The sequence below is a fragment of the Malaclemys terrapin genome, chromosome 12 (genome assembly GCF_027887155.1).
Source record: "Malaclemys terrapin pileata isolate rMalTer1 chromosome 12, rMalTer1.hap1, whole genome shotgun sequence".
NCBI lineage: Eukaryota > Metazoa > Chordata > Testudines > Emydidae > Malaclemys > Malaclemys terrapin.
The window spans coordinates 27,183,843-27,205,316 of record NC_071516.1 but is presented as its reverse complement, the minus strand read 5'-3'; the positions used below and the strand labels follow the sequence as shown (position 1 = coordinate 27,205,316).

Sequence of the window (21,474 nt, the reverse complement as noted above, 5' to 3'; positions counted from 1 at the left end):
CCTGCTGTGGAAAATGAGGAGGAAGAGGAGGGTGGTGGACATGTGACGGAGGATCCGGTTATGCAACAAGCCAGGACCTGTTTGAGACTCCACCTCAGAGTAGCCAGTCCTGGCAGCCAAGCACGGGCAAGCCCAATGAAGGGGCAGGAATCTCAGGGAAATGTTTAAATGTACAGATGGCACCCGACTCCAGCTTACCAGGATACAGGTATCAACTTTTCATTAATTTACTTGTACTAGAAGAGGTAGCGGTAAAACAGACAGAAGTAGAGTTGATATCTGCTTTTCATTCCCCTGTAGGAGTAGACCGGAGGGTGAGAGGGGGATGTGGACCAATTTGTTTGTGTACATAGGGATGTCCCTTGAATCCTCCTAAGAGACCTCAATGAAACTTTCAAGGAGATACTCTGCAATCCTCTCATGACGGCTTCTAAGAGGGAAGCTTTATTTCTTCCTTGGCAGTAGGACACTTTCCCATGCCAGTCCATGATGACTTCAGCAGGCACCATTGCAGAACACAGACTAGTGGCATATGGGCCCAGGTGGGACACCAGCAGCAGCTGTGTTCTCTGTGCCTATGTTACCCTCAGGAGGGAGATACCAGCTAAAATCAACACTGCCTGTGGGAAATGGTGCCAGTGCTCAGTTCCAGTGCCCTTCACTTGTACCCACAGAAACTGAGGTTTCATGCAGGCAAACAATTCCTTCCTCATTCCCACCATGGCCCTACTGGGCGATACGTACCATGGCTGGGCTGTGCAGACGAGCGCCAAGGCTGAAGGGTCAATAAGCAAGTCTTGTTTAAAACTTTAAACCCAACGAGGCCCAGGAACTGCCGAACGTGCCGTTTGGTCGATGGGGTGGGACAGTCCAGGAGGGCCTGGACTTTCCCGACGAGGGGCTTGACCCGCCCGCCCCCGACGGTATAGCCAAGATAGTTGGTCTCTTGCCAGGCAATCCGGCACTTTTGGGGGTTGGCGGTCAGGCCCGCCTGTCGTAGGGACCTTAGGACTGCCGCAACCCGGGGCAGATGATCCTCCCAGCCGCGGCTATAGATGACCACGTCGTCTAGGTACGCCGCCGCATAGTCCTGATGGGGCTGCAGAAGTTGGTCCATCAGCCGCTGGAAGGTGGCCGGGGCTCCATGGAGACCGAATGGCATCCGTGTGAATTGGTACAGCCCCGTTGGAGTGGCAAAGGCGGTCTTCTCTTTTGAGGTCTCCTCGAGGGGGATCTGCCAGTAGCCTTTGCTCAGATCCAAGGTGGTGATATACTGGGCCTCCCCCAGGCGGCCCAGTAACTCGTCTACACGGGGCATCGGGTAGGCATCGAAGCGCGAGATGGCGTTTACCCTCCGAAAGTCGATGCAGAAGTGGCGGGTACCGTCCGGCTTGGGCACCAGGACCACCGGACTACGCCACTCGCTCTGGGATGGTTCGATGACGCCCAGAGCCAGCATGGCTCTTACTTCCTCCTCGACCGCACCCCGCATCCGATAGGGCAGGGGCCGGGTCGTCTCTCGAACCACCTTTCCCGGCTCGGTCTGGATGGAGTGTTTGACCAGGGACGTGTGGCCCGGTACGGCCGTGAAGGTTCGCTTGAAGGTTTGCAGCAGGCAGTTAGTCTGTTTACATTGCTCTTCTGTGAGCGATTGTCCTAATTGGGGTGCCGGGGGGGTCATCCGTCGAGGGTACCTGGGGTCCCAATTCCGGCTCGGGCGGGCATGGGTTGATTAAGAGGCCCTCCCGGTCCTGCCACCGTTTCAGCAGGTTGACGTGATACCGCTGAGTTCCCTTCCGCTTGTCCGGTTGCCGCACTTCGTAGGTGACGGGACCGACCTTACGCACGACTTCGTAAGGTCCCTGCCACCGGGCTAACAATTTTGACTCACTAGACGGGAGGAGGAGTAGGACACGGTCTCCTGGTTGGAACTCCCGGACTTGGGCTCCCTGATCGTAGGTCCGTTTCTGCCGTTCCTGCGCCGTCTTCAAATTTTCGCGGGCCAGGGCTCCGGCCTGGGCAAGGTACTCCTGTAACTCGATGACATATTTCAGGAGGCCCTGGGCTGGGGACGCTGACTGTTCCCAGGTCTCTCTCATCAGGTCTAAGAGGCCCCGCGGTCTGCGTCCATACAGCAGCTCGAAAGGGGAAAATTTTGTTGAGGTCTGCGGGACTTCTCGGATGGCTAGCAGCAAGGGTGGAAGGAATTGGTCCCAGTGGCGGAGGTCCTCTGCGGGGAATTTCCGCAACATGCTTTTCAAAGTGCGGTTAAACCGCTCCACCAACCCGTCCGTCTGCGGGTGGTACACGGACGTCCGGAGTTGTTTGATGCCTAAGAGGGCACAGACCTGTCGCAACATTTGGGACGTGAAGTTCGTTCCTTGGTCGGTCAGTATCTCTCGAGGCAGTCCTACTCGGGCGAAGATTTTCAGCAATTCCCCCGCGATAGACCGGGCGGTAATACTTCGCAGGGGGATGGCTTCGGGGAACCGAGAGGCATAGTCCACCAAGACCAGGATGTATTGAAACCCCGCGGCACTTTTCGGGAGGGGGCCCACGAGGTCCATGGCGACCCGTTCAAAGGGCGTCTCCATCACTGGCATGGGGACCAGGGGTGCCTTGGGGATCCCGGGCGGGGCGACCCTCTGACACTCGGGGCAGGAGGCGCAATATTCTTTCACCTCCTGAGAGATTCCTGGCCAAAAGAAGCGCGCCAGGATTCGAGCGAGGGTCTTCTCTCGCCCCAGGTGCCCGGCGGCTGGCACATCGTGGGCCAACTTCATTACCGCCCTCCGGTGACACAGGGGCACTAACAGTTGGGTTTGTGGTTCCTGGGTGCGGGGGTCACGGTCCAGGCGGTAGAGCCGGTCCCGGCGCAGCTCAAAATGGGGCCACAGGGTGGCCCGCTGGGGGTCCACAACACTCCCATCTACTGCCGCGAGCTGCTCGTAGAAGCGGCTAAGGGTGGGATCCTCTCGCTGGTCCCGACAGAAATCGGTATCGAAGCGGGGCTGAGGGGCCGGCTCCAGTGGCGGTCCCGCTGCGTCCGTGTCGTCTATCTCGGTCGCCGGACCCTGCTCGGGGGTCTCGGAGGAGGACCCCAACCGATCAGCCCCCAGGGCCGGCGTGGACCGTAGGACTTCCTCAAAGGCCGGCCAGTCCCGACCGAGGATCACAGGGTATGCAAGATGGGGAGCTACCCCAACCACCAGATGTCGGGTGATCCCCGCGATGGTTAGGGGGACCCGGGCGCTGGGGTATGGTCGGACGTCCCCATGGATGCATTGCAGATGAATACATCCGAGGCGGGTATCACCCGGCGGTACCAGGTCCTTACGGACCAACGTCTGACCACAACCCGAGTCGATCAAGGCCCGCGTAGTCCGCCCTCCGACGGCCGCCGGGACGGTCAGCTTGGGGTTCATGGCTGGCCTGGCTCGAGTGTGGCCCGCCCACACTTGCCCATAGCTGCAATCCATCTCCGGACAGTCTCGCCGGAGGTGCCCCATCTTCCCACAACTGAAGCAGGGTCCGAGTTCAGGTCGTCTGCTCCGGGGGCCTTCTCGGCTTGGGCTCCGGGGGGGGCTTCGCCGAGCCCTTGGGGGCCCCTGGCCCGGGGCCACTGGTCCAGTCCGAGGAGTCGGGTCCGCGTGCCGGGTCCGGATCTCGCGGCGGGGGTCGGGCCTCGGTGCGGGGTGTCGTGGTCCGCTCAGGGTTTCCCCTTTCTTTTCGCCGCGGACTGGTTCGGGCCCGGGGCGGCGGAAGGTGGGTCCTACCGCATCTTCGGCGGCTAGGAAGTCCTCCATTAGTGACACTGCCTGGGCCACCGTCGTCGGCCGGTGACGAAGCACCCAGGCGCGCCCTCGGGAGGGTAGGGTGTGCACGAACTGTTCCAACACCACCTGCTCGGTTACCTCCTCCGCCGTCCGGGTGCCGGGCTGTAGCCACCGTCGGCAAGCTTCTTTTAAGGTTTGGGCCACTACCCGCGGTCGGGCCCCGGTGGGGTAAGTCTGGCCCCGAAACCTTTGTCGGAAAGTCTCGGGACTGACGTCGAGGGCGTCCAATAACGCGGCCTTCACCAGGTCGTAGTCCCGTGCTTCCTCAGCCGCCAATCCACGATAGGCCACCTGGGCCGCCCCCGTCAGGTAGGGGGCTAAGAGGGTAGCCCACTGGTCCCTGGGCCACCCGGCGACGAGGGCTACCCGCTCGAACGTGACCAGGAATGCCTCCGGGTCGTCGTCTGGGCTCATCTTAGTCAAGCGAAGGGGGGCAGCTAACCGCGGCATCTCCGCAGCCTCCCCTGCCGGCCCCGGTGCGGGGCGAGGGAGCGTGACCAGCAGCTGCTGCAGCTGGACTCCCAACTGCCGCACCAGCTGTTGCTGTTGCTCGAGCTGGGCTGTGTGCTGCTCCTGCTGCAACTGGAGTTGGGCGGCATCTCGCTGCTGTTGCTGCGCGAGCTGAGCGGCCTGCTGTTGCTGTTGCTGCTGCAGCTGGGCTGTCTGCTGCCGCTCCTGGCTCTCCGTGAGCAGCTGAAACAGCCGCTCCATATCCATTCCTTAGAACGGGGGGGGGGGGGCAACTGCCACTCCCCCTCTAGCCCCTTCTCACAGGGGCAGGGACTCGTGCCCCACGTTGGGCGCCAAATGTAGTAGGTCCTAGCCGGGGCTCGACCCTTCCGGACAGGAGGGGAGCCACACCGACTCACTACTGTGGGAACAAGTAGTCAGTTAGTCCCGAAACTCCGGCTCTTTAGCGCAGAGTCGGAGCAACCACAGTTAAAGCTCAGGCCCTTGACTGCAGGGGCTGAGCGAGCAAAGAGTTCAGAGCCCAGGCCCTGGATCAGGGCGGGGCAAACACAGTTAGGCTCAGGCCCTTGTTTGCAGGGGCTGAGCGAGCAAAGAGTTCAAAGCCCAGGCCCTGGATCAGGGCGGGGCAAACACAGTTAGGCTCAGGCCCTTGTTGCAGGGGCTGAGCGAGCAAATAGTTCAAAGCCCAGGCCCTGGATCAGGGCGGGGCAAACACAGTTAGGCTCAGGCCCTTGTTGCAGGGGCTGAGCGAGCAAATAGTTCAAAGCCCAGGCCCTGGATCAGGGCGGGGCAAACACAGTTAGGCTCAGGCCCTTGTTGCAGGGGCTGAGCAAGCAGATAGTTCAAAGCCCAGGCCCTGGATCAGGGCGGGGCAAACACAGTTAGGCTCAGGCCCTTGTTGCAGGGGCTGAGCGAGCAAATAGTTCAAAGCCCAGGCCCTGGATCAGGGCGGGGCAAACACAGTTAGGCTCAGGCCCTTGTTGCAGGGGCTGAGCGAGCAGATAGTTCTGGTAAGGTACGCCTAGGCTTGCTGTAGCCGAGCGTTGGGTGAGGGGGAAGCCTGCCACCCGTGCAGGGGGTGGCAGGGGGGAACGCAGGCCCACCCACTCCACTGCGTTCCAGCCCGGGGCCCTAACAGCGGTTGCTGCCGCTGCTGGTCAGTGGGGTATCCAGGCCGCAACACACTGACATAGGCTCACACTCAGTTGCAGCCGGACCGGGGTCGGCTATCCCCGGGCTACTTCCGTGATCCCCCTCACAGCCTACCTCGTTCGTTACGCCGGGATCGGGCCAGTCCATCTCCATGGGCTCCTCTCTGCCCGGGCTCGGCGGCAAGTCTGGTAGCTCTGCCGGGAAGTCCGGCCAATGGTCCTCAGGCGGCTCCTCTGGATAGCAGCAGGGGCGAAGGGGTTCGGGTCCAGTCTCACCCTCAGGGTTAGTGGGGTCCGGTTCCCAGGGGTTCTCCCAGTGGCGGGCGTGAACGGGCTCCGGCGGCTCCTCCTCGTAGCGGGCCCGGGGTAGCTCAGGCCAGCCAGGGTCCAAGCCCCGGTCTTCGACGGTCTCCTGGCCAGGAGCTACCGGCCGCACGTCTGCTCCCTGTGGTGGCTGAGACCCAACTGAGCTCTGGCGGACGGCCTTTATACTTCCTGTCCCGCCCCTTGACTTCCGGGGGGCGGGGACAGGCGGTGGTGGTCCCACCCACTCTGGTGCCGGCACGTGGGCTCCCTCTTCTGGACAGGAGGGGAGCCACACCGACTCACTACAGTGTTTTATTGGCAGCTGCTGCCATTGCGGCCTCAAGGGATTCCCCCCTCCCCACCCATGGAATGCCTGACCATGATACAGAGGAGTAAGAAGAGGACCCAGGCAAGATATGTTCTCAGAGATCCTGCAAGCCAATGCTGCATCAGACCAGGAACAGAGGGCCTGGAGGATGACTATTTCAGACACTATGGAGAAGGAAAGAGCGGAGAGGAGAAAGGCCCGGGAGTCCCAGCAGGAAAAGGACAGGGAGATGCACCAGGACATAATGGGGCTTCTCCAGCAGCAAATACAGATGTTACAGACTTTTGTTGACCCGCAAGTTCTGTAAGCACAGGCTCCCCTCCCTTTGCAGTCAACCATTAATTCTGCCATAGCATCTCTCTACACCCCCTAATATTCTTCATGGCTGCATCTGTACCCCTACTACTGCACTCTGGGCAACAGTAAGGACAATCACAATTTCACATACATGCAGGGCCGGCTCCAGGGTTTTGGCTGCCCCAAGCAGCCAAACAAAAAAAACAAAAAAAAGCTGCGATAGTGATCTGCGGCAGCAATTTGGCGGGAGGTCCTTCACTCCGAGCAGGAGTGAGGGACCATCCGCCGAATTGCCACCGAACAGCTGGACGTGCCGCCCCTCTCCAAAGTGGCCGCCCCAAGCAGCTGCTTGGTAAGCTGGTGCCTGGAGCCAGCCCTGCATACATGCCCTGTGAGAGCCACGGTTGCTGTGCCTGTAGCATAAATGGACTGAAATTGACATGAATGTTCTTTCCCTTGTTAAGTTCTGTTCTTATTTATTAATAAATAAATAAAAACTACTCAAATAAATTATTACATTTTCTTTTAAATTGCACATATTTTTGCATTGCTTTTGGTACTCAATAAAATTCTATTTTTTGGAAATTAATTCATCATCATTATTACACCACATATGCCGCACAATGCCTAACAGTATTGAAAGCAACTATTAGTTATCATACAGGGCAAGAGAACTCATAGGGCCAGTGACAAACAGTGTAATAATTATTAATGTTCAGCAAGCATCACAACACTAATAGCTGCATTAACAGACAGTGTTATATTCATCAATGTACACCAAGCACCACACAATTCCTGAGAGGCCCCCAGACTTCAGAGACAGGTAGAATACAATCCACCACACCACATTACTGTTGATTGACTCTTAAAATGCTCTTCCCTAAGCCACATAACTTCACACTGAGCTCTTCTAATGGACCTTGTGTCTGGCTGTTCAAAGTCAGCAGACAGCCACCCCACCTCTGCCTTCCACACCGGAGGCAACTTGTCCCCCTTTGCCTCACAGATATTATGCAAGATACAACAGGCAGCTATAGCCATTGGGATATTTTTCTCACTGAGATCCAATCTTGTCAGTAAACACCACCAGCGGCCCTTCAAGCTACTGAAAGCACATTCAACTGTCATTGAATGTTTCCTCGGTACTGTCGAGCTGGCCCCTGTATGACTTCATGAGCTTAGGGAGCAAGGGATAGGCTAGATCCGCCCAGAATCACTACGGGCATTTCAACATCACCAATGGTAATCCACCAGTCTGGAAGGAATGTCCTGGCTTGCACCATTCTGAACAGTCCCGTGTTCTTAAAAATGCAAGTGACATGCATCTTCCGTGACCAGCTCACACTGATATCGGGGAAGCTTCCCAGTGATCCAACAATGGTTGCATAACCATAGAAAAGTCACACTTTCTGTTGACAGGCAAGGTGGATTGAGACCAAAATAGGGATGTGCATGCAAGACATCTATCACACTGCTGCTGTTTGGGAACCCCATTGCTGTAAATCCATGCTCTGTGTCCTGCACATTACTGAGAGTCACAATTCCACGTAGCAGGAGATGCTTAATGGCCTGCAGACATGCATGATAACAGACACCACCGTGGATTTTCAAACTCCAAAATGATTTCCCTCTGACCAGTAGCAATCCAGTGTTGCCATTCCATTCTGTTCGGTTAGAGTAGCTCTCATCATGGTGAGCTGGGGCGAGCTTGACACACAGATCCAGGAATGTGACCCTTCTCATCCAAAAATTCTTGCAGCCACTGCTCATCATCACAAACTTGCATTACAATGCGATCCCACCAGGCAGTTCTCATTTCGCAGGCCCAGGCATGGCACTCTACCACCTGCAGCTGCTCCATGACCACCACTGACAACCTGGAACAGCAATCTGTCCTCCACAAAATGATCATGTTCCCCAGTTATGTTCCCCATCGCTGTGGTTCTCTTCTTGCGGCTCTGCACGTACTGGGGGCTCATTCACCCTGTGTTTGCAGAGCTCATGACAATAGTGCAGAGCTGTGCGGGATCCAAGCTTCAGTCAGAAATGGTTGCCAGCAAAAAAGTCATGCAAGTTTGTGGGACTTTTAAAAAAGGTGCAAAAATTATGGGCTATGGATGGCACTATGGGATGGAGAAAGTGCATGATGGGGACGACCCCTAGCTCTCAATCACCCTTGTATGCCTAGTTTCTGTCCCACCATGCACTGCAAAAATTTCCCAAAAGACAGTGCACCAAATGATGGCGAGTTGCACACTGGGATATATAGCCATGGTGCATTGACAAACACATTTGGTGAGTACATGCTGCGCTGACATAACTGGCCAGATATGCATGCACACAAGCGATATACTGACTGGCACCATATGCTGATATAACTTGCGTCGATCACAGTTTGTAGTATAGACATGGCCTCAGACCCACTATGTTTATATAAGGATGGCTCCTACAGAAGGGCTTCCTGAGTTTACAAACACTGTGCTCCGAGAAGATAAGTTAGTGAAGCTACTTTATTTCTTATCAGTAAAGACATCAGCACAAAAACAGTGTTCTATATCTAAATTAAACAATCACATATGCTTCACAGTAAATACACACTTAACTCCATGCTGTTTTATTTTCTCTTTGAAGAATTAACCAAAACATCCCGGAAAGTAAGCAGGAAAGAGGCAGAGAAGAAGAAAGAATCCAAGGTGCGTGACTATTCTCTTAACATTGTAAGCTTATTATGACAGAAGTAATAACTCTATACTTTTCCTCACTGTATGTTTTTGATAGATTTCCAGGGCTCCTGCCAGTACTAAAATAAAGTCAATTCAATAATTGTACAAAATAACTAGTACAATTCTAAGTAAATTACATAAATGCAAAAAGACTTAACACAGAATAAAGGAGAAGGGTTAATATATTATTTCATAACTTTTCAGCGGTTTTAGAGAAAAAATATTGTGCATTTAGCACAAGTTTAGAAAAATTAAATCATGGCACAAAAGCTACAAAATATTAACAGAGAGAGAAAATGTAAACTTACAGTTAATTACATGTGTGTGGTGCACCGTTGTTCGGCAGCCCCCTTTTCAAGATGTCCAAGAAAGTTTAAAAATATATAGATATAAAAGAAAAAAGGCAGAGAAAAGAAAAAAGCAGCTTACCAGACCAATCATCACAAGTCAAAAGGCAGAAAGCCTGGTTCTGGGAGCTTTTAACGAACGCTGATTGGTTGAGCCAATCAGAAGGTCGTTACCGACCACATGACCTTTTGTGGAATCATATGAATCTTAAACTAAATCATGTTTTCCTGAGCCAATCTGAAAGGGTTTTCTAACCCCATTTTATGGAATTATACATTGCAGCATATTAGTGTATAATACTGGTATTGTTAAAACACCATCCGAAGAAGCATGCATGTAGATTTCTTTATCAAAATTTTTAGAAAACCTATGTACATTTAACAGTTAGCCTTATTTATTTATTTCATTTCTGGACCAGGAATCAAACTTCCTTTTTGTACACAATTCCTTTAGCATTTGTCTTTAAAAACTGGTAGACACACCCATGCCCGACGACAGGAGAGGAGAAAGGATGACGACGACAAAGGGGGCAATTGCCCAGGGGCCCAGGCGATTTAAAAGGGCTCGGGTGCCCCTGGGCCCTTTTAAATCGCCCAGGTGGACCGCAGGGCTCCTAGGCATGCACAGGGTGGACATGTGAAAGCCCTGGCAGTGCCAGAAGAGCACACCCAGCAGGCCCATTGATTGTTCTGCCCTGGGGCCCGGAATTGCTGTTGGCGGGCCTGGACACACCCTAACAGAGTTATATGCAGGGCCGGCTCTGGCTCTTTTGCCGCCCCAGGCAAAAAAGCCTCCCGCCGCCCCCCCGACCCCGGCGGGGAGCGTGGCAGGGGAGGGCACCAAGCCCGGCCGCGGGCCCGCTCTCCCTGACCGGCGAGAGCGCCAGGAGGAGGGCGGGGAGCCCGGCCGGGACTCCGCTCTCCCCGGCGGCCAGAGCACCAGGGGAGGGCAGCGAGCACGGCCGGGGCTCCGCTCTCCCTGGCGGCCGGAGCGCCCGGAGGAGGGCGGGGAGCCTGGCCGGAGTGCCGCGGGGAGGGTGGCGAGCCCAATCGCGGCCCCGCTCTCGGGCCAGAGTGTGGCGCTGGGCCTCCCCCCTCCAGGTGCCGCCCCAAGCACATGCTTGGTGGGCTGGTGCCTAGAGCCGGCCCTGGTTATATGCCTAACCTTTATTCCAATTTCCTTTATTCCATTTATAAAAGCAATGTATGTCTTCATCATTTTTTATATTAATTGTAAATTAGCATCAATTGGCTTAAGCTGTATAAGAGGATTGTTAATTTTAGTAAAGCTTTGTCTAAGTGAATTGCATAGCATTCAAAAAAACAGACGAACAAAATCTTCTCAATAATGTTTAGTGTATTTTTCTTTCCTTTATTAAATGTTAAACTTTACACCAGTTTGATAAAGAAATGTACATGCATGCTCCTTTTGATAGGTATTATAGCTTTAATTTACATTTTAATACGCTTCCATGTATATTTCCACAAAAGGCCAGGGTTAGAAACTAACTGGAATAAAATGCATATTTTCCTCTAAAAATTAGAAAGGCATGAAATCTATATTTATTAATTTATTTTTAAGGATTCCTAAAGGGTAAATTAATTAAAATGGTTTTAAAAAAAAACTCTTTTTAAAAAAAGGAGCTGAATGGTGCCCTAAAAGGATGTGTTCCAAAATGAAACCAAGAAGCGCTGGAAACTTAAGAAAGAGTAGGAGAGACTTCCAGAGCCACATGACCAACTCATTGGATAAAAAGCGGGTAGGACAAAAGGAAGGGCAGTTAGTCTAATACAGGGGTCTAATTGGCACAATAGAGCAGTGGAGGGAATTTCATGTAAATCTGTCAAAAAATCCATGATAAGGAAAGGTATAGAGATATCACTACTCATGGCTAAATGCTATAACAGGAACCTGTGTTTGAATAACCCCTGCATCAGAAGCATGTTTCAACTGTTCTGTTACAGCCTGTGGTAAAACGTAAATGATATTTATTTTAACAACAAGAATAGGATTTTAGTCAATCCCTTATCCCAGCCCAGAAATCTCATACCTCTCCTCACACAAACCACCCCCAAATCCTGGCTGCTGTAACCCAAATGTTCAGTGGCTCCATTAAGGTGCCTCCAAAATTAGCAAGTGCTTCTCACAGCTAGCCACTGACCAAAAATAGGATCTTGGACCAGAACCCTTCAGAGTTTTGTGGGATGGGATCACATTCAAATACTCGGATTTGAATCAGCCATAATTATGTTGGCTTCTGGACACATACAGAGAGCATAAACAGGTGGGAGTTTGTCTTACCAACTCTGAGAGGCCAATTAAGTAAGAGAAAAAAAACTTTTGAAGTGATAATCAAGATAGCCCAGTACAGACAGTTTGATAAGAAGTGTGAGAATACACAACTCCCACCAGTTTATGCTCTCTGTATGTGTGTATATATATCTCCTCAATATTTATTCCACTCTATATGCATCCGAAGAAGTGGGCTGTAGTCCACGAAAGCTTATGCTCTAATAAATTTGTTAGTCTCTAAGATGCTACAAGTACTCCTGTTCTTTTTGCGGATACAGACTAACACGGCTGCTACTCTGAAACCTGAAAAATACTATTTCTTTTGTTTATCTTTTTACAGTGCAAATATTTGAAATAAAAAATAATATAAATTAAGCACTGTATACTTTGTATTCTGTGTTGTAACAGAAATCAATATATTTGAAAATGTAGAAAAACATCCAAAAATATTGAATACATTTAAATTGGTATTCTATTGTTTAACAGCGTGATTAATCGTGATTAATTTTTTTGAGTTAATCGCATGCGTTTACTGCTATTAATCGACAGCCCTACCTCAGATCCTAAACTAAACCCTAACTCTGATATAATCTCCAACTGTGAACCATAGCCTAACCCTAATCCAGATTGGAATAGCTCCTCCTTGGCCTATCTCTGCCAACAGCCAATTAGCATGTGTAAACTTAGTTCTGTGTCTGCACTGATGTGCCCAGAGGTTTTCAGCGAGGTATAAAATTCACATCCAAAATTAGAGCCGTATCCTTAGACAAGCTGAGCCGCTGCCACTTAGTCCGGGGCATGTGCTCAGCATCTCTCAAGATCAGGCCCTTACAAAGGATTATTTTTAATGAAAAATGCATGGGAGAGGATGTTAGCTATTAGGATATTAACAATAAACAGGCTAGTGAACCTTTGACTCTCCTCTGGAAGGAATCAGAAATGTGCAGCTGCGTAGGATCGCCCCTATACCGCTAACAGTTCGAGGGTATTTATCTTTCACTTAGGGCTCCAGGAATTTTTTTACTTTCATAACTGACGCAGCAAGCCAATTAAGCAGTGGCTCAAACCACTCACAGGTTAAAGTTAATGTTGAGACTACAGCTCTGTTGCCAATTAAGGTAGCCTGCCCAAATTGCAAGTGATTAGGAATTAAGCTCTGCCCCACAACATAAAGCATTCAGTAAATTTTAGACTGTCAACACTTGTTAATTTCAACTAGCAAACAAGAATGTAGCTAAAAATAGCGTGGTTTCAATATACAACTCCTAATCCATAAAATACATAGGGATGTATTCTTTCAGCCAGCAAGATTGTTGAACCTAGGGCTGGTTTAGATATTTAGGGGACTATTCGAGAGGTGTCATTCTCAGATAAATTCTGTGCAGTCATTGCACACATGCTCTCGCACATGCGTGTGCATACACAATCGCCACCTAGAGTGAAAAAAGCAAGTGTGAGAATGCCGAAGGCGAGGCGTCTCAGGCAGCTCGTCCGTGGTTGAAAAGATTTCTCATCGCAGCTGATTAACGTTGATGGACTTGCTGCTTGGCTAGAGGTTCCTTGCTTGTAAATGTCAAGTCTTAAATGTTGGACATTGCTGGATACCTACACCTCAGTGGCAGTGGTAGCCAGGAGCAGGGCAGAGAAAGGACAGGCCTCGTTAGCAGGCATGATGGCTTTTCTTGGCATAGAGGCCCTCAGCCAGAATGAAGCTATTTGCTTTTCCTTCTGTTTTTGTGGGTAGTGGCCTGCCTGGTCCCTCCCCCTTGGAACTTCTCCTCAGGAGCTTGTTGGTGAATTCTTGTGATTTAACTCTGTCAGTTAAGTCTTTTTCCTCCTAAAAATCACAATTTGCGGAGTTCCATTTTCACATGCAGCTCCATTTGCCTTCCAGAGTCAGAGCCATCCCTTGGGCGATTGCCCCAGGCCCCATGCTTCAGGGCGCCCCACGCTTTGATAAAATCGTGAGGAGGCGGGCAGGGAAGTGAGGTGGGCGGGCGAGCATGGTAAAGAGGCGAACAGGGAAAAGTGGCAGGCAGGCAGGCGGGCGGGGGGAGGTGAGGAGGAGCCCCCCTACCAGACCTCTCCCTCCTTCCCCCCAGCACCTCCTGCCCACCAGCAGGCCCCGCCAATCAGCACCTCCCCGTCCCTCTCAGCGCCTAACGCCTGCCGCAGATCAGATGTTTTGCGGCGTCAGGAGCTGCTGGGAGGGAGGGGAGAGGAACGAGGGCACAGTGCGCTCGGGGGAGGGGGCAGAACTGAGCAGGGAAGAGGCAGGGCAGGGGCAGGAAGAGGCGGAGTGGGGGCAGGTGTGGAGCGGAGGTGGGAAGAAGCAGGGTGGGGATTGGACCTTACGGGAAGGGGTGGAGTGGGGGCAGGGCCTAGGCGGGGACGGGGCCTAGGCAGAGCTGGCAGGAGCATTCCTCCCACCCCCGGCAGATTAGAAACTTGGTGCTTATGTCCAGGGCCCTGCACCCCCTTAGGGACACCCCTGCCAGAGTAAATAGGATTTAAGCTCCTAAATTACTTAGGCGCTTCTGAAAATTTTACCCTCAGTCTTAGCCCTCTGAAAAAAATTGAGGGTTAATAATGGGAATGCGGCTCGTTATGTACCTGGAGCTTTGGGGTCCCAGGTGCCTCCCGCTTTTGCACGCTGGGACAGAAAGATTTTGCTTGTATTGACTCATAGACAAGAGGAGCTGTATTTGCAAAATATCTCCACAAGTAGGCTAGAAGATTTGCAAGAGATTTTGTTTGCTCACCTAAAAACTTGCATTTGTTATTGCAAATGGGGAGGGAGGGATAGCTCAGTGGTTTGAGCATTGGCCTGCTAAACCCAGGGTTGTGAGTTCAATCCTTGAGGGGGCCACTTGGGAATCTGGGGCAAAATCAGTACTTGGTCCTGCTAGTGAAGGCAGGGGGCTGGACTTGATGACCTTTCAAGGTCCCTTCCAGTTCTAGGAGATGGGATATCTCCATTATTATTATTATTATTATAGGGGTTTCCATGCAGGAATTGGGAGCATACTTGACTAGCAGTTTGCACATGCCTACATGCAGGGTGGTGGCTGTTTTTTTACCCTGCTATTACGGAATAATTTTAGAAGACTAAAAATATGGCCCTAAAAATTGACCAACTCTCTTGGGGGGGCAGTTAGACTTGGGCTTAAAGCACCAGTGTGGGGGCCAGAAAACCTGAGTTCTATTCCCAGGTTTCACTTCACCTCTCTGTGACTCAGTTTCTTTGTTTATCAACGTTGCAGAGGTGTTGTGAGGTTTGAAACATGTTCTCAGATCTTCACATAAAAAGACATTGTAGATGGGCAAAGTATTATGAGCGACCCTCAGATCATCTGGTTCATTGCTTTGCCAATGCAGTATAGCAGTACATTCTCCAGGGCCCTGTCCAGTCCTGTTTTAAATGACTCGGGATATTGGGCTTGGAGCTTCCACTAATTCTTCTGAGAGGCTATGCTCCTGATCTCAAACCAACATTTCTCTTAGTCAAGTCCTGTATTGATGCTTTATTCATGATCTGGGATTGCTGTAGAGTTAATAAAAGTTTTCATTTCTGTCTTCTTGCAGAGAAAGACCCAGAAAAGAAAATCCCGCAGGCCCAGGCCCACACTCCCAGCTAATTGTGTGGCTACTTGGAAAAACTGCAAGACACCCTCTCCCCCGTGCTGTGATGTCTGCACCTTCTGCCACTGCCGGCTTTTTCAGACTGTCTGCTACTGCCGAGTAGGAAACCCAAACTGCTAAACCCACACCAGGAAGGCAGTGCTGGAACTCTGTCATTAACTGCTCCAGAGTTTGTTGCAACCTGTTTTTCTCGTGTGCATTGCAAGCGAAGTATAGAGTCTTTGAAGCTTTCCCGCTGGCTTTGTGTTCCCCAGACCTGAATGAATGCTGGGGTTTACTTCATGGAACAAGCACTGTGGCCCACAAGTAAATCATTACAGGGAGTGTGAGGGAGGGGGGATGGAGGCTGACGGGCTGACAGAGTATTTAGAACAGAACTGAATGGGAACAGGTTCCAGTTCAAGGAAGATTTGTTTCTTTCAGAAATGTGACATCTCACCACAGGCTGTAAGCGTCTATGAGGAGGACCCGGGCTGAATGCCCTAGGTTGTCAGTGTCCATCTACAGTATGAAACTGGCCGCATTAGAACAAATTTGGTTAACACAACAGGGGACCTAGTGTTTATAACATAAGAATGGCCACACTGGGTCAGACCAAAGGTCCATCTAGCCCTGAATCCTGTCCTCTGACAGTGGCCAATGGCAGATACCCCAGAGGGAATGAACAGAAAAGTGATCCATCCCCTGTCACCCATTCCCAGCTTCTGGCAAACAGAAGCTAGGACCACCATCCCTGCCCATCCTGGCTAATAGCCATTGATGGACCTATCCTCCATGAACTTATCTAGTTCTTTTTTGAACCCTGTTATAGTCTTGGCCTTCACAACATCCTCTGGCAAAGAGTTCCACAGGTTGACTGCATTGCGTGAAGAAATACTTCCTTTTGTTTGTTTTAAACCTACTCCCTATTCATTTCATTTGGTGACTAGTTCTTGTGTTATGAAGAGTAAATAACACTTCCTTATTTACTTTCTCCACACCAGTCATGATTTTATAGTCCTCTATCATATCCCCCCCCCTTAGTCATCTCTTTTCCAAGCAGAAAAGTTCCAATTTTATTAATCTCTCCTCATATGGAAACCGTTCCATACCCCTAATCATTTTTGTTGCCCTTTTCTGAACCTTTTCCAGTTCCAAGATATCTTTTTTGAGATGAGGTGACCACATCTGCACGCAGTATTCAAGATGTGGGCGTACCATGGATTTATATAGAGGCAATATATTTTCTGTCTTATTATCTATGCCTTTCTTAATGATTCCCAACATTCTGTTTGCTGTATTGACTGCCGCTGCACATTGAGTGGATGTTTTCAGAGAACTATCCACAATGACTCCAAGATCTTTCTCTTGAGTGGTAACAGCTAATTTAGACCCCATCATTGTATATGTATAGTTGGGATTATGTTTTCCAATGTGCATTACTTTGCATTTATCAGCATTGAATTTCATCTGCCATTTTGTTGCCCAGTCACCCAGTTTTGTGAGATCCCTTTGTAGCTCTTCACAGTCTGCTTACCACAGCACCATGTGGTTTACCTGTGGGGATAGCACCACATGTTATATTAGAACCAGGATACCATGCAGTAAGTGTAGGCTTTAGGATTAGCCACTTCCCCACACATGGAGTAAAGACCAGGGAGTCTGGAGTAAAGCCGAGATATAACAGGTTTTGGTCCTATCCTCCCAGCTAGGACCAGGCAGTGTTATGACACTACTCAGCACCAGCACAGCCAGTTCCAGGGCACCCAGACTCCTGGGGATCTTACTTACCAGCAGTAGTTCAGAGTATGGGGAACTCCTGTTTAGCTTTTGTTCTTAGAGATCTTCCTAGTCTTTGTGTCTTTTCTGGTGACACTCAGCAGCATAATGCCATCAGTGGGGGATCATCCTCCCTCATATCATCAAGAATAGACCTCGGAAGTCATGGTGGGGAGAGTGGGAGCAGGGCTAGAAACTGGTTTTAATGTTGAGGGTGGTCTTCACCCCACCTCAGCTCTCTATGTTCACCCGCTCTCTTCTCTGACTGCAGACTCTATGTCCTCCACATCTTTGTCTCTCTTCTGCAGCCCTTTCCTTCCTCTCACGAACACTGACAGTCATCAACGGACCACTGGTACCATTGGCCCAACTAACACTACCAGGGCTTCCCCCCCACCAAAGTGTTTGTATGAGCAGTCTGTCAGCCTGCTATATCAGAATGCAGGACAGTCCAGCATTCCTCACCCTCGCCTTCCTGCCATGCCTGCTTTCCCCAAGCATATGACAGCAGCCTGGAGAGGGTCCTATGCCTACATCTGCTCATTCTCTGCCTAGACGCCAACAGGGGTAACATTACTTTGTTTCAGCCAATTATTACCAAGTACAGGGCTGAATGATGTTCTATGGCAATCAGAGAAAACGTGAAAGACATAGATGCTCTCTGAAGCCATCCTGGCAACATTTGTTCGTAAATTTTTGCCTCCCTCCCCCAACCCGAACTTAAAAACCCAGAGTTCAAGACACAGGACAGATGTTGATAGAGAGCAGGTGATTAGTCTGTCAATCTGTCTCTCTATAAAGTTCAAAAAGAGAAAAACCTAGGAGAGGCTAAACAGAGACAGACCAACCCCCAGTGTGCATTCCTTTCTCCTACTGGCTGCCATAAATCTTGCAAGGTTGGAGTCTATTAAAATGTTCATAGTTGTTTCTTTTAATCAGATGTACAGATTCAGGAGTCTATACACAATTTGGGCATGGAAAAAAAGGAGTCCAGAAAAAACATACATACTAGATGCAGGCACATAGGGTCAAATCCTGGCACCCTTACTCAGGTTGAGGAGTACCTTACTCTGCCATAGACCTACTCAACACAAGGTTGACAGAATCTGACCTCTAATGTCCCTAAATGGTATTCCCACGGACCAGAAGAAAATGTCCTAATTGGCCATTACAACCATAGTAATGGTCAGATGACATTTTGGAATGTGGAGTGCAAAGAAAATGCTTTTCTTGAGTGCAGTGCTCAGATACAATGAGAACTTGACAGAGCCTTCACCCAGAACCTTTACTAAAGCCATATCTACACAGTAAGTTGCTGTGCAGCAAGCCAGGATCTGAATGTACAGCACGCTACCTTGCCACGCAGTAACATCTTGTGTGGACACTGCTAGAGTGCAGTGAAAGTCCTGCAGTGCAGCCTGGCTTACCACGCTTTCAAGGAGTAGTTAGCCAAGGTACACTCCAGGACTTCCATTGTACTGCAGCGGGGTGCACATGGGATGTCACGGTGCACCAGCTTACTATGCAGTATCTTCACAGCGCAGCATAGACATCAGTTTGATAAAGAAATGTACATGCATGTGCTCTTTGATTGTTATTATACCTTTAATTTACATTTTAATACTCTTCAAGGTAGATTTCCACCAAAGGCCAGGGTTAGAAACTAACTGGAAAACCATGCATATTTTCCTCTAAAAATGAGGAAAGGCATGAAATCTATATGTATTCACTTATTTTTAATGATTCCCAAAGGGTAAATTAATTAAAATGGTTTAAAAAAAACCCTTTTTTAAAAAAAGGAGCAGTGTGGTGCCATAAAGATGTGTCCCAAAATGAAACCCAGAAGCGCTGGAAAATTAAGAAAGGGTAGGAGAGACTTCCAGCAGCCCACACCCATATACAGCTACAATGTACTCAAAGGACATTCCACATTGGGGGTGGAGAAATATGGGAGTGGAGGTGGAAAGAGGGCCTTATGTCTCTCCATGGTGCCCCTTCTGGCTGATTAATGATGCACATTAATGGCTCTGAAAGGAGTCCATGCGGCCCTTTGGCTGAAGGATGATGGATGATTGCCTGAAGAATGATGGGTGCAATACAAAATACACTAGTATGGAAGGATGGAAAACAGGGAAAGTAAAGAACATCCAGGGCTTAAACAAGGAGGCTGAGGTTTCATCATACAAAATCTGATTGCTGATTTATGATCTCCCCAGAACCTAAAGTTGATCAGAAAGCCTACAGTTTTTCCTATGAAAAAAATTAGAAAACAGTTAAAGCCAGGGCCACCCAGAGGATTCAGGGGGCCTGGGGCAAAGCAGGGGAGCAGACATACTCACCGGGCGGCGCTCCGAGTCTACAGCAGCAGTGGCGGATCCTTCACTCGCTCCACATCTTCGGCAGCACTGAAGGACCCGCCGCCGAGATGCCACCGAAGACCCAGACCACCACTGGGTAAATAAAAATTAAAAAGGTGCCTCTAGCAGAGATTCTCAGCCAGGACTCATGGGGCCCCCCGCTCTGGGCGGCCCTGGTTAAAGCATGAAAAGTGGCTTTACTCATTTTCACACACTTACTGTTTTCTAACTTTTGAAAATTGGAAAACAGTAAATAAGTATTAAAAATGGGTATCCCCTACTTTCACACACTCTTTTACCTTTCATCTCATTTTTCCAGTGGGGGCAGGGGGTGAAAGTAAGTTAGGCCACTTACCGGTACGGGCCAGGGGCGGGCTCTGGCCCCCGGAAGGGGCGGAGCCTCTGGCGGAAGGGGGCAGGGCTGGGGGTCAGCATCCCCCAACCAGTCTTTTCAGGCCGCCTGGCCCACACCGCCCAGGGCTCCCGTGTTGATTTAAAGGGCCCTGGGCTCCGGACGCCACTGCTGCGCTAGCCCCGGGCCCTTTTAAATCGCAGGCCCCAGGGCAACTGCTCCCTTTGCCTCCCCCAGCCCGTCAGAGGCTGCAGGGGGGGGAGGGGCAATGGGGCAGGGACATTTAAGCACTGCCATGGCAGCACTTTAATGTGGGCTGGGTATGAGACGGTGCGGGTTCTTACTGGTATGGAGTACCAGCCCGTACCGGCTCACTTTTACGCCTGAGTGGGGGGAGGGAGCGGAGTAAAGAAAAGGGAAAGGGAGACAAAAATTCAAAAACCAAAAACAGAAAACCAAACTTTTTGAGTTTCCAAAAACTGAAATGATATTTCAAATTGAAACGAAACAAATTTTTCGTTTTTAAATGCTGGAAAAATCAAACATTTTTGTCTACATTCATATTTTCAATGTAAATTAAACCACATTTTCTAACAGGAAAATTTTTCAGTTGAAAATTTTTACCACCTCTAGCAAAACCCAAACATGGAATTCTAACATTGGGGGGAGGGATAGCTCAGTGGTTTGAGCATTGGCCTGCTAAACCCAGGGTTGTGAGTTCAATCCTTCAGGGGGGCCACTTGGGGATCTGGGGCAAAATAAGTACTTGGTCCTGCTAGTGAAGGCAGGGGGCTGGACTCAATGACCTATCAAGGTCCCTTCCAGTTCTAGGAGATGGGATATCTCCATTAATTATTATTATTATTATATTATAATCTATAGCTGCTTATTTGTAATCAGTGGCAAGGTAAAGGCTTATATCTTATGCATAGTTGTTCGTGTGCGTGTGTCTATGCATACTTTATAACAAAGTATTTACAGTCATTAAGACAAAATAAATAGCGGTTTGATTGTTTTTATTAATGGCACAAATGAACTTAACAATTTAATAGTATTGATTGTATCAGCCTTAATTACATTACTCTTTCAGCAACTGCTCACATTGAATGAGCATTTGTAGAGTATGGAAACCAATAAAACACATACCTAGCAATTACTTCCTATGTTCTGTTTGAAGAGTTTTTTTAATCAGGGAGGAGGGAAATTAATGCCATTTTCTCTGGGGTGGAGGAGCCTCATTTATAAAATGAAGAGACCAGAGGGGGATGTTTTGAAAAGACACATGGATGATAAAGTTTGTGGATTGACAGAGGGTTAGAGCTGTAAATCAGCCTATCTCCTTTGATTTACACCTGCTGAGAATCTTGTCCCCGACCCAGGGGCAGGCGGGGAAGTTGTGCTTGAAAATTCTTCTGAAGGTCTTTCAAGATCTCTGCCATGCCCAAAAGAAGGAGCGAAATACAGCTTTTCAAAGAGTTTTTGGCCAGTTTCGGCCAGTTTTAGCCAGTATTGGGGAAGAGTTCAATGACGTTGCTCAATGGAAAACTAGCGGGGAGCCACATATGGAATATTTTCAAGGTGGAGGGGCAGTTACTCCAGGACACTGTTTTAGA

General features: G+C 49.9%; 1 protein-coding gene across 1 annotated transcript in view; it reads left to right on the top strand.

Moving 5' to 3' along the window:
• Positions 1-20,995, top strand: part of ASIP (agouti signaling protein) — a 51,146-nt gene extending 30,151 nt beyond the window's left edge. The window contains exons 3-4 of the mRNA XM_054046286.1: positions 9,021-9,082; positions 15,338-20,995. Of these exons, the coding sequence (XP_053902261.1) occupies positions 9,021-9,082; positions 15,338-15,514 (239 nt within the window). The 3' untranslated portion in view covers positions 15,515-20,995. The remainder of the gene's footprint in view (positions 1-9,020; positions 9,083-15,337) is intronic.
• Positions 20,996-21,474: the final 479 nt, after the last annotated feature.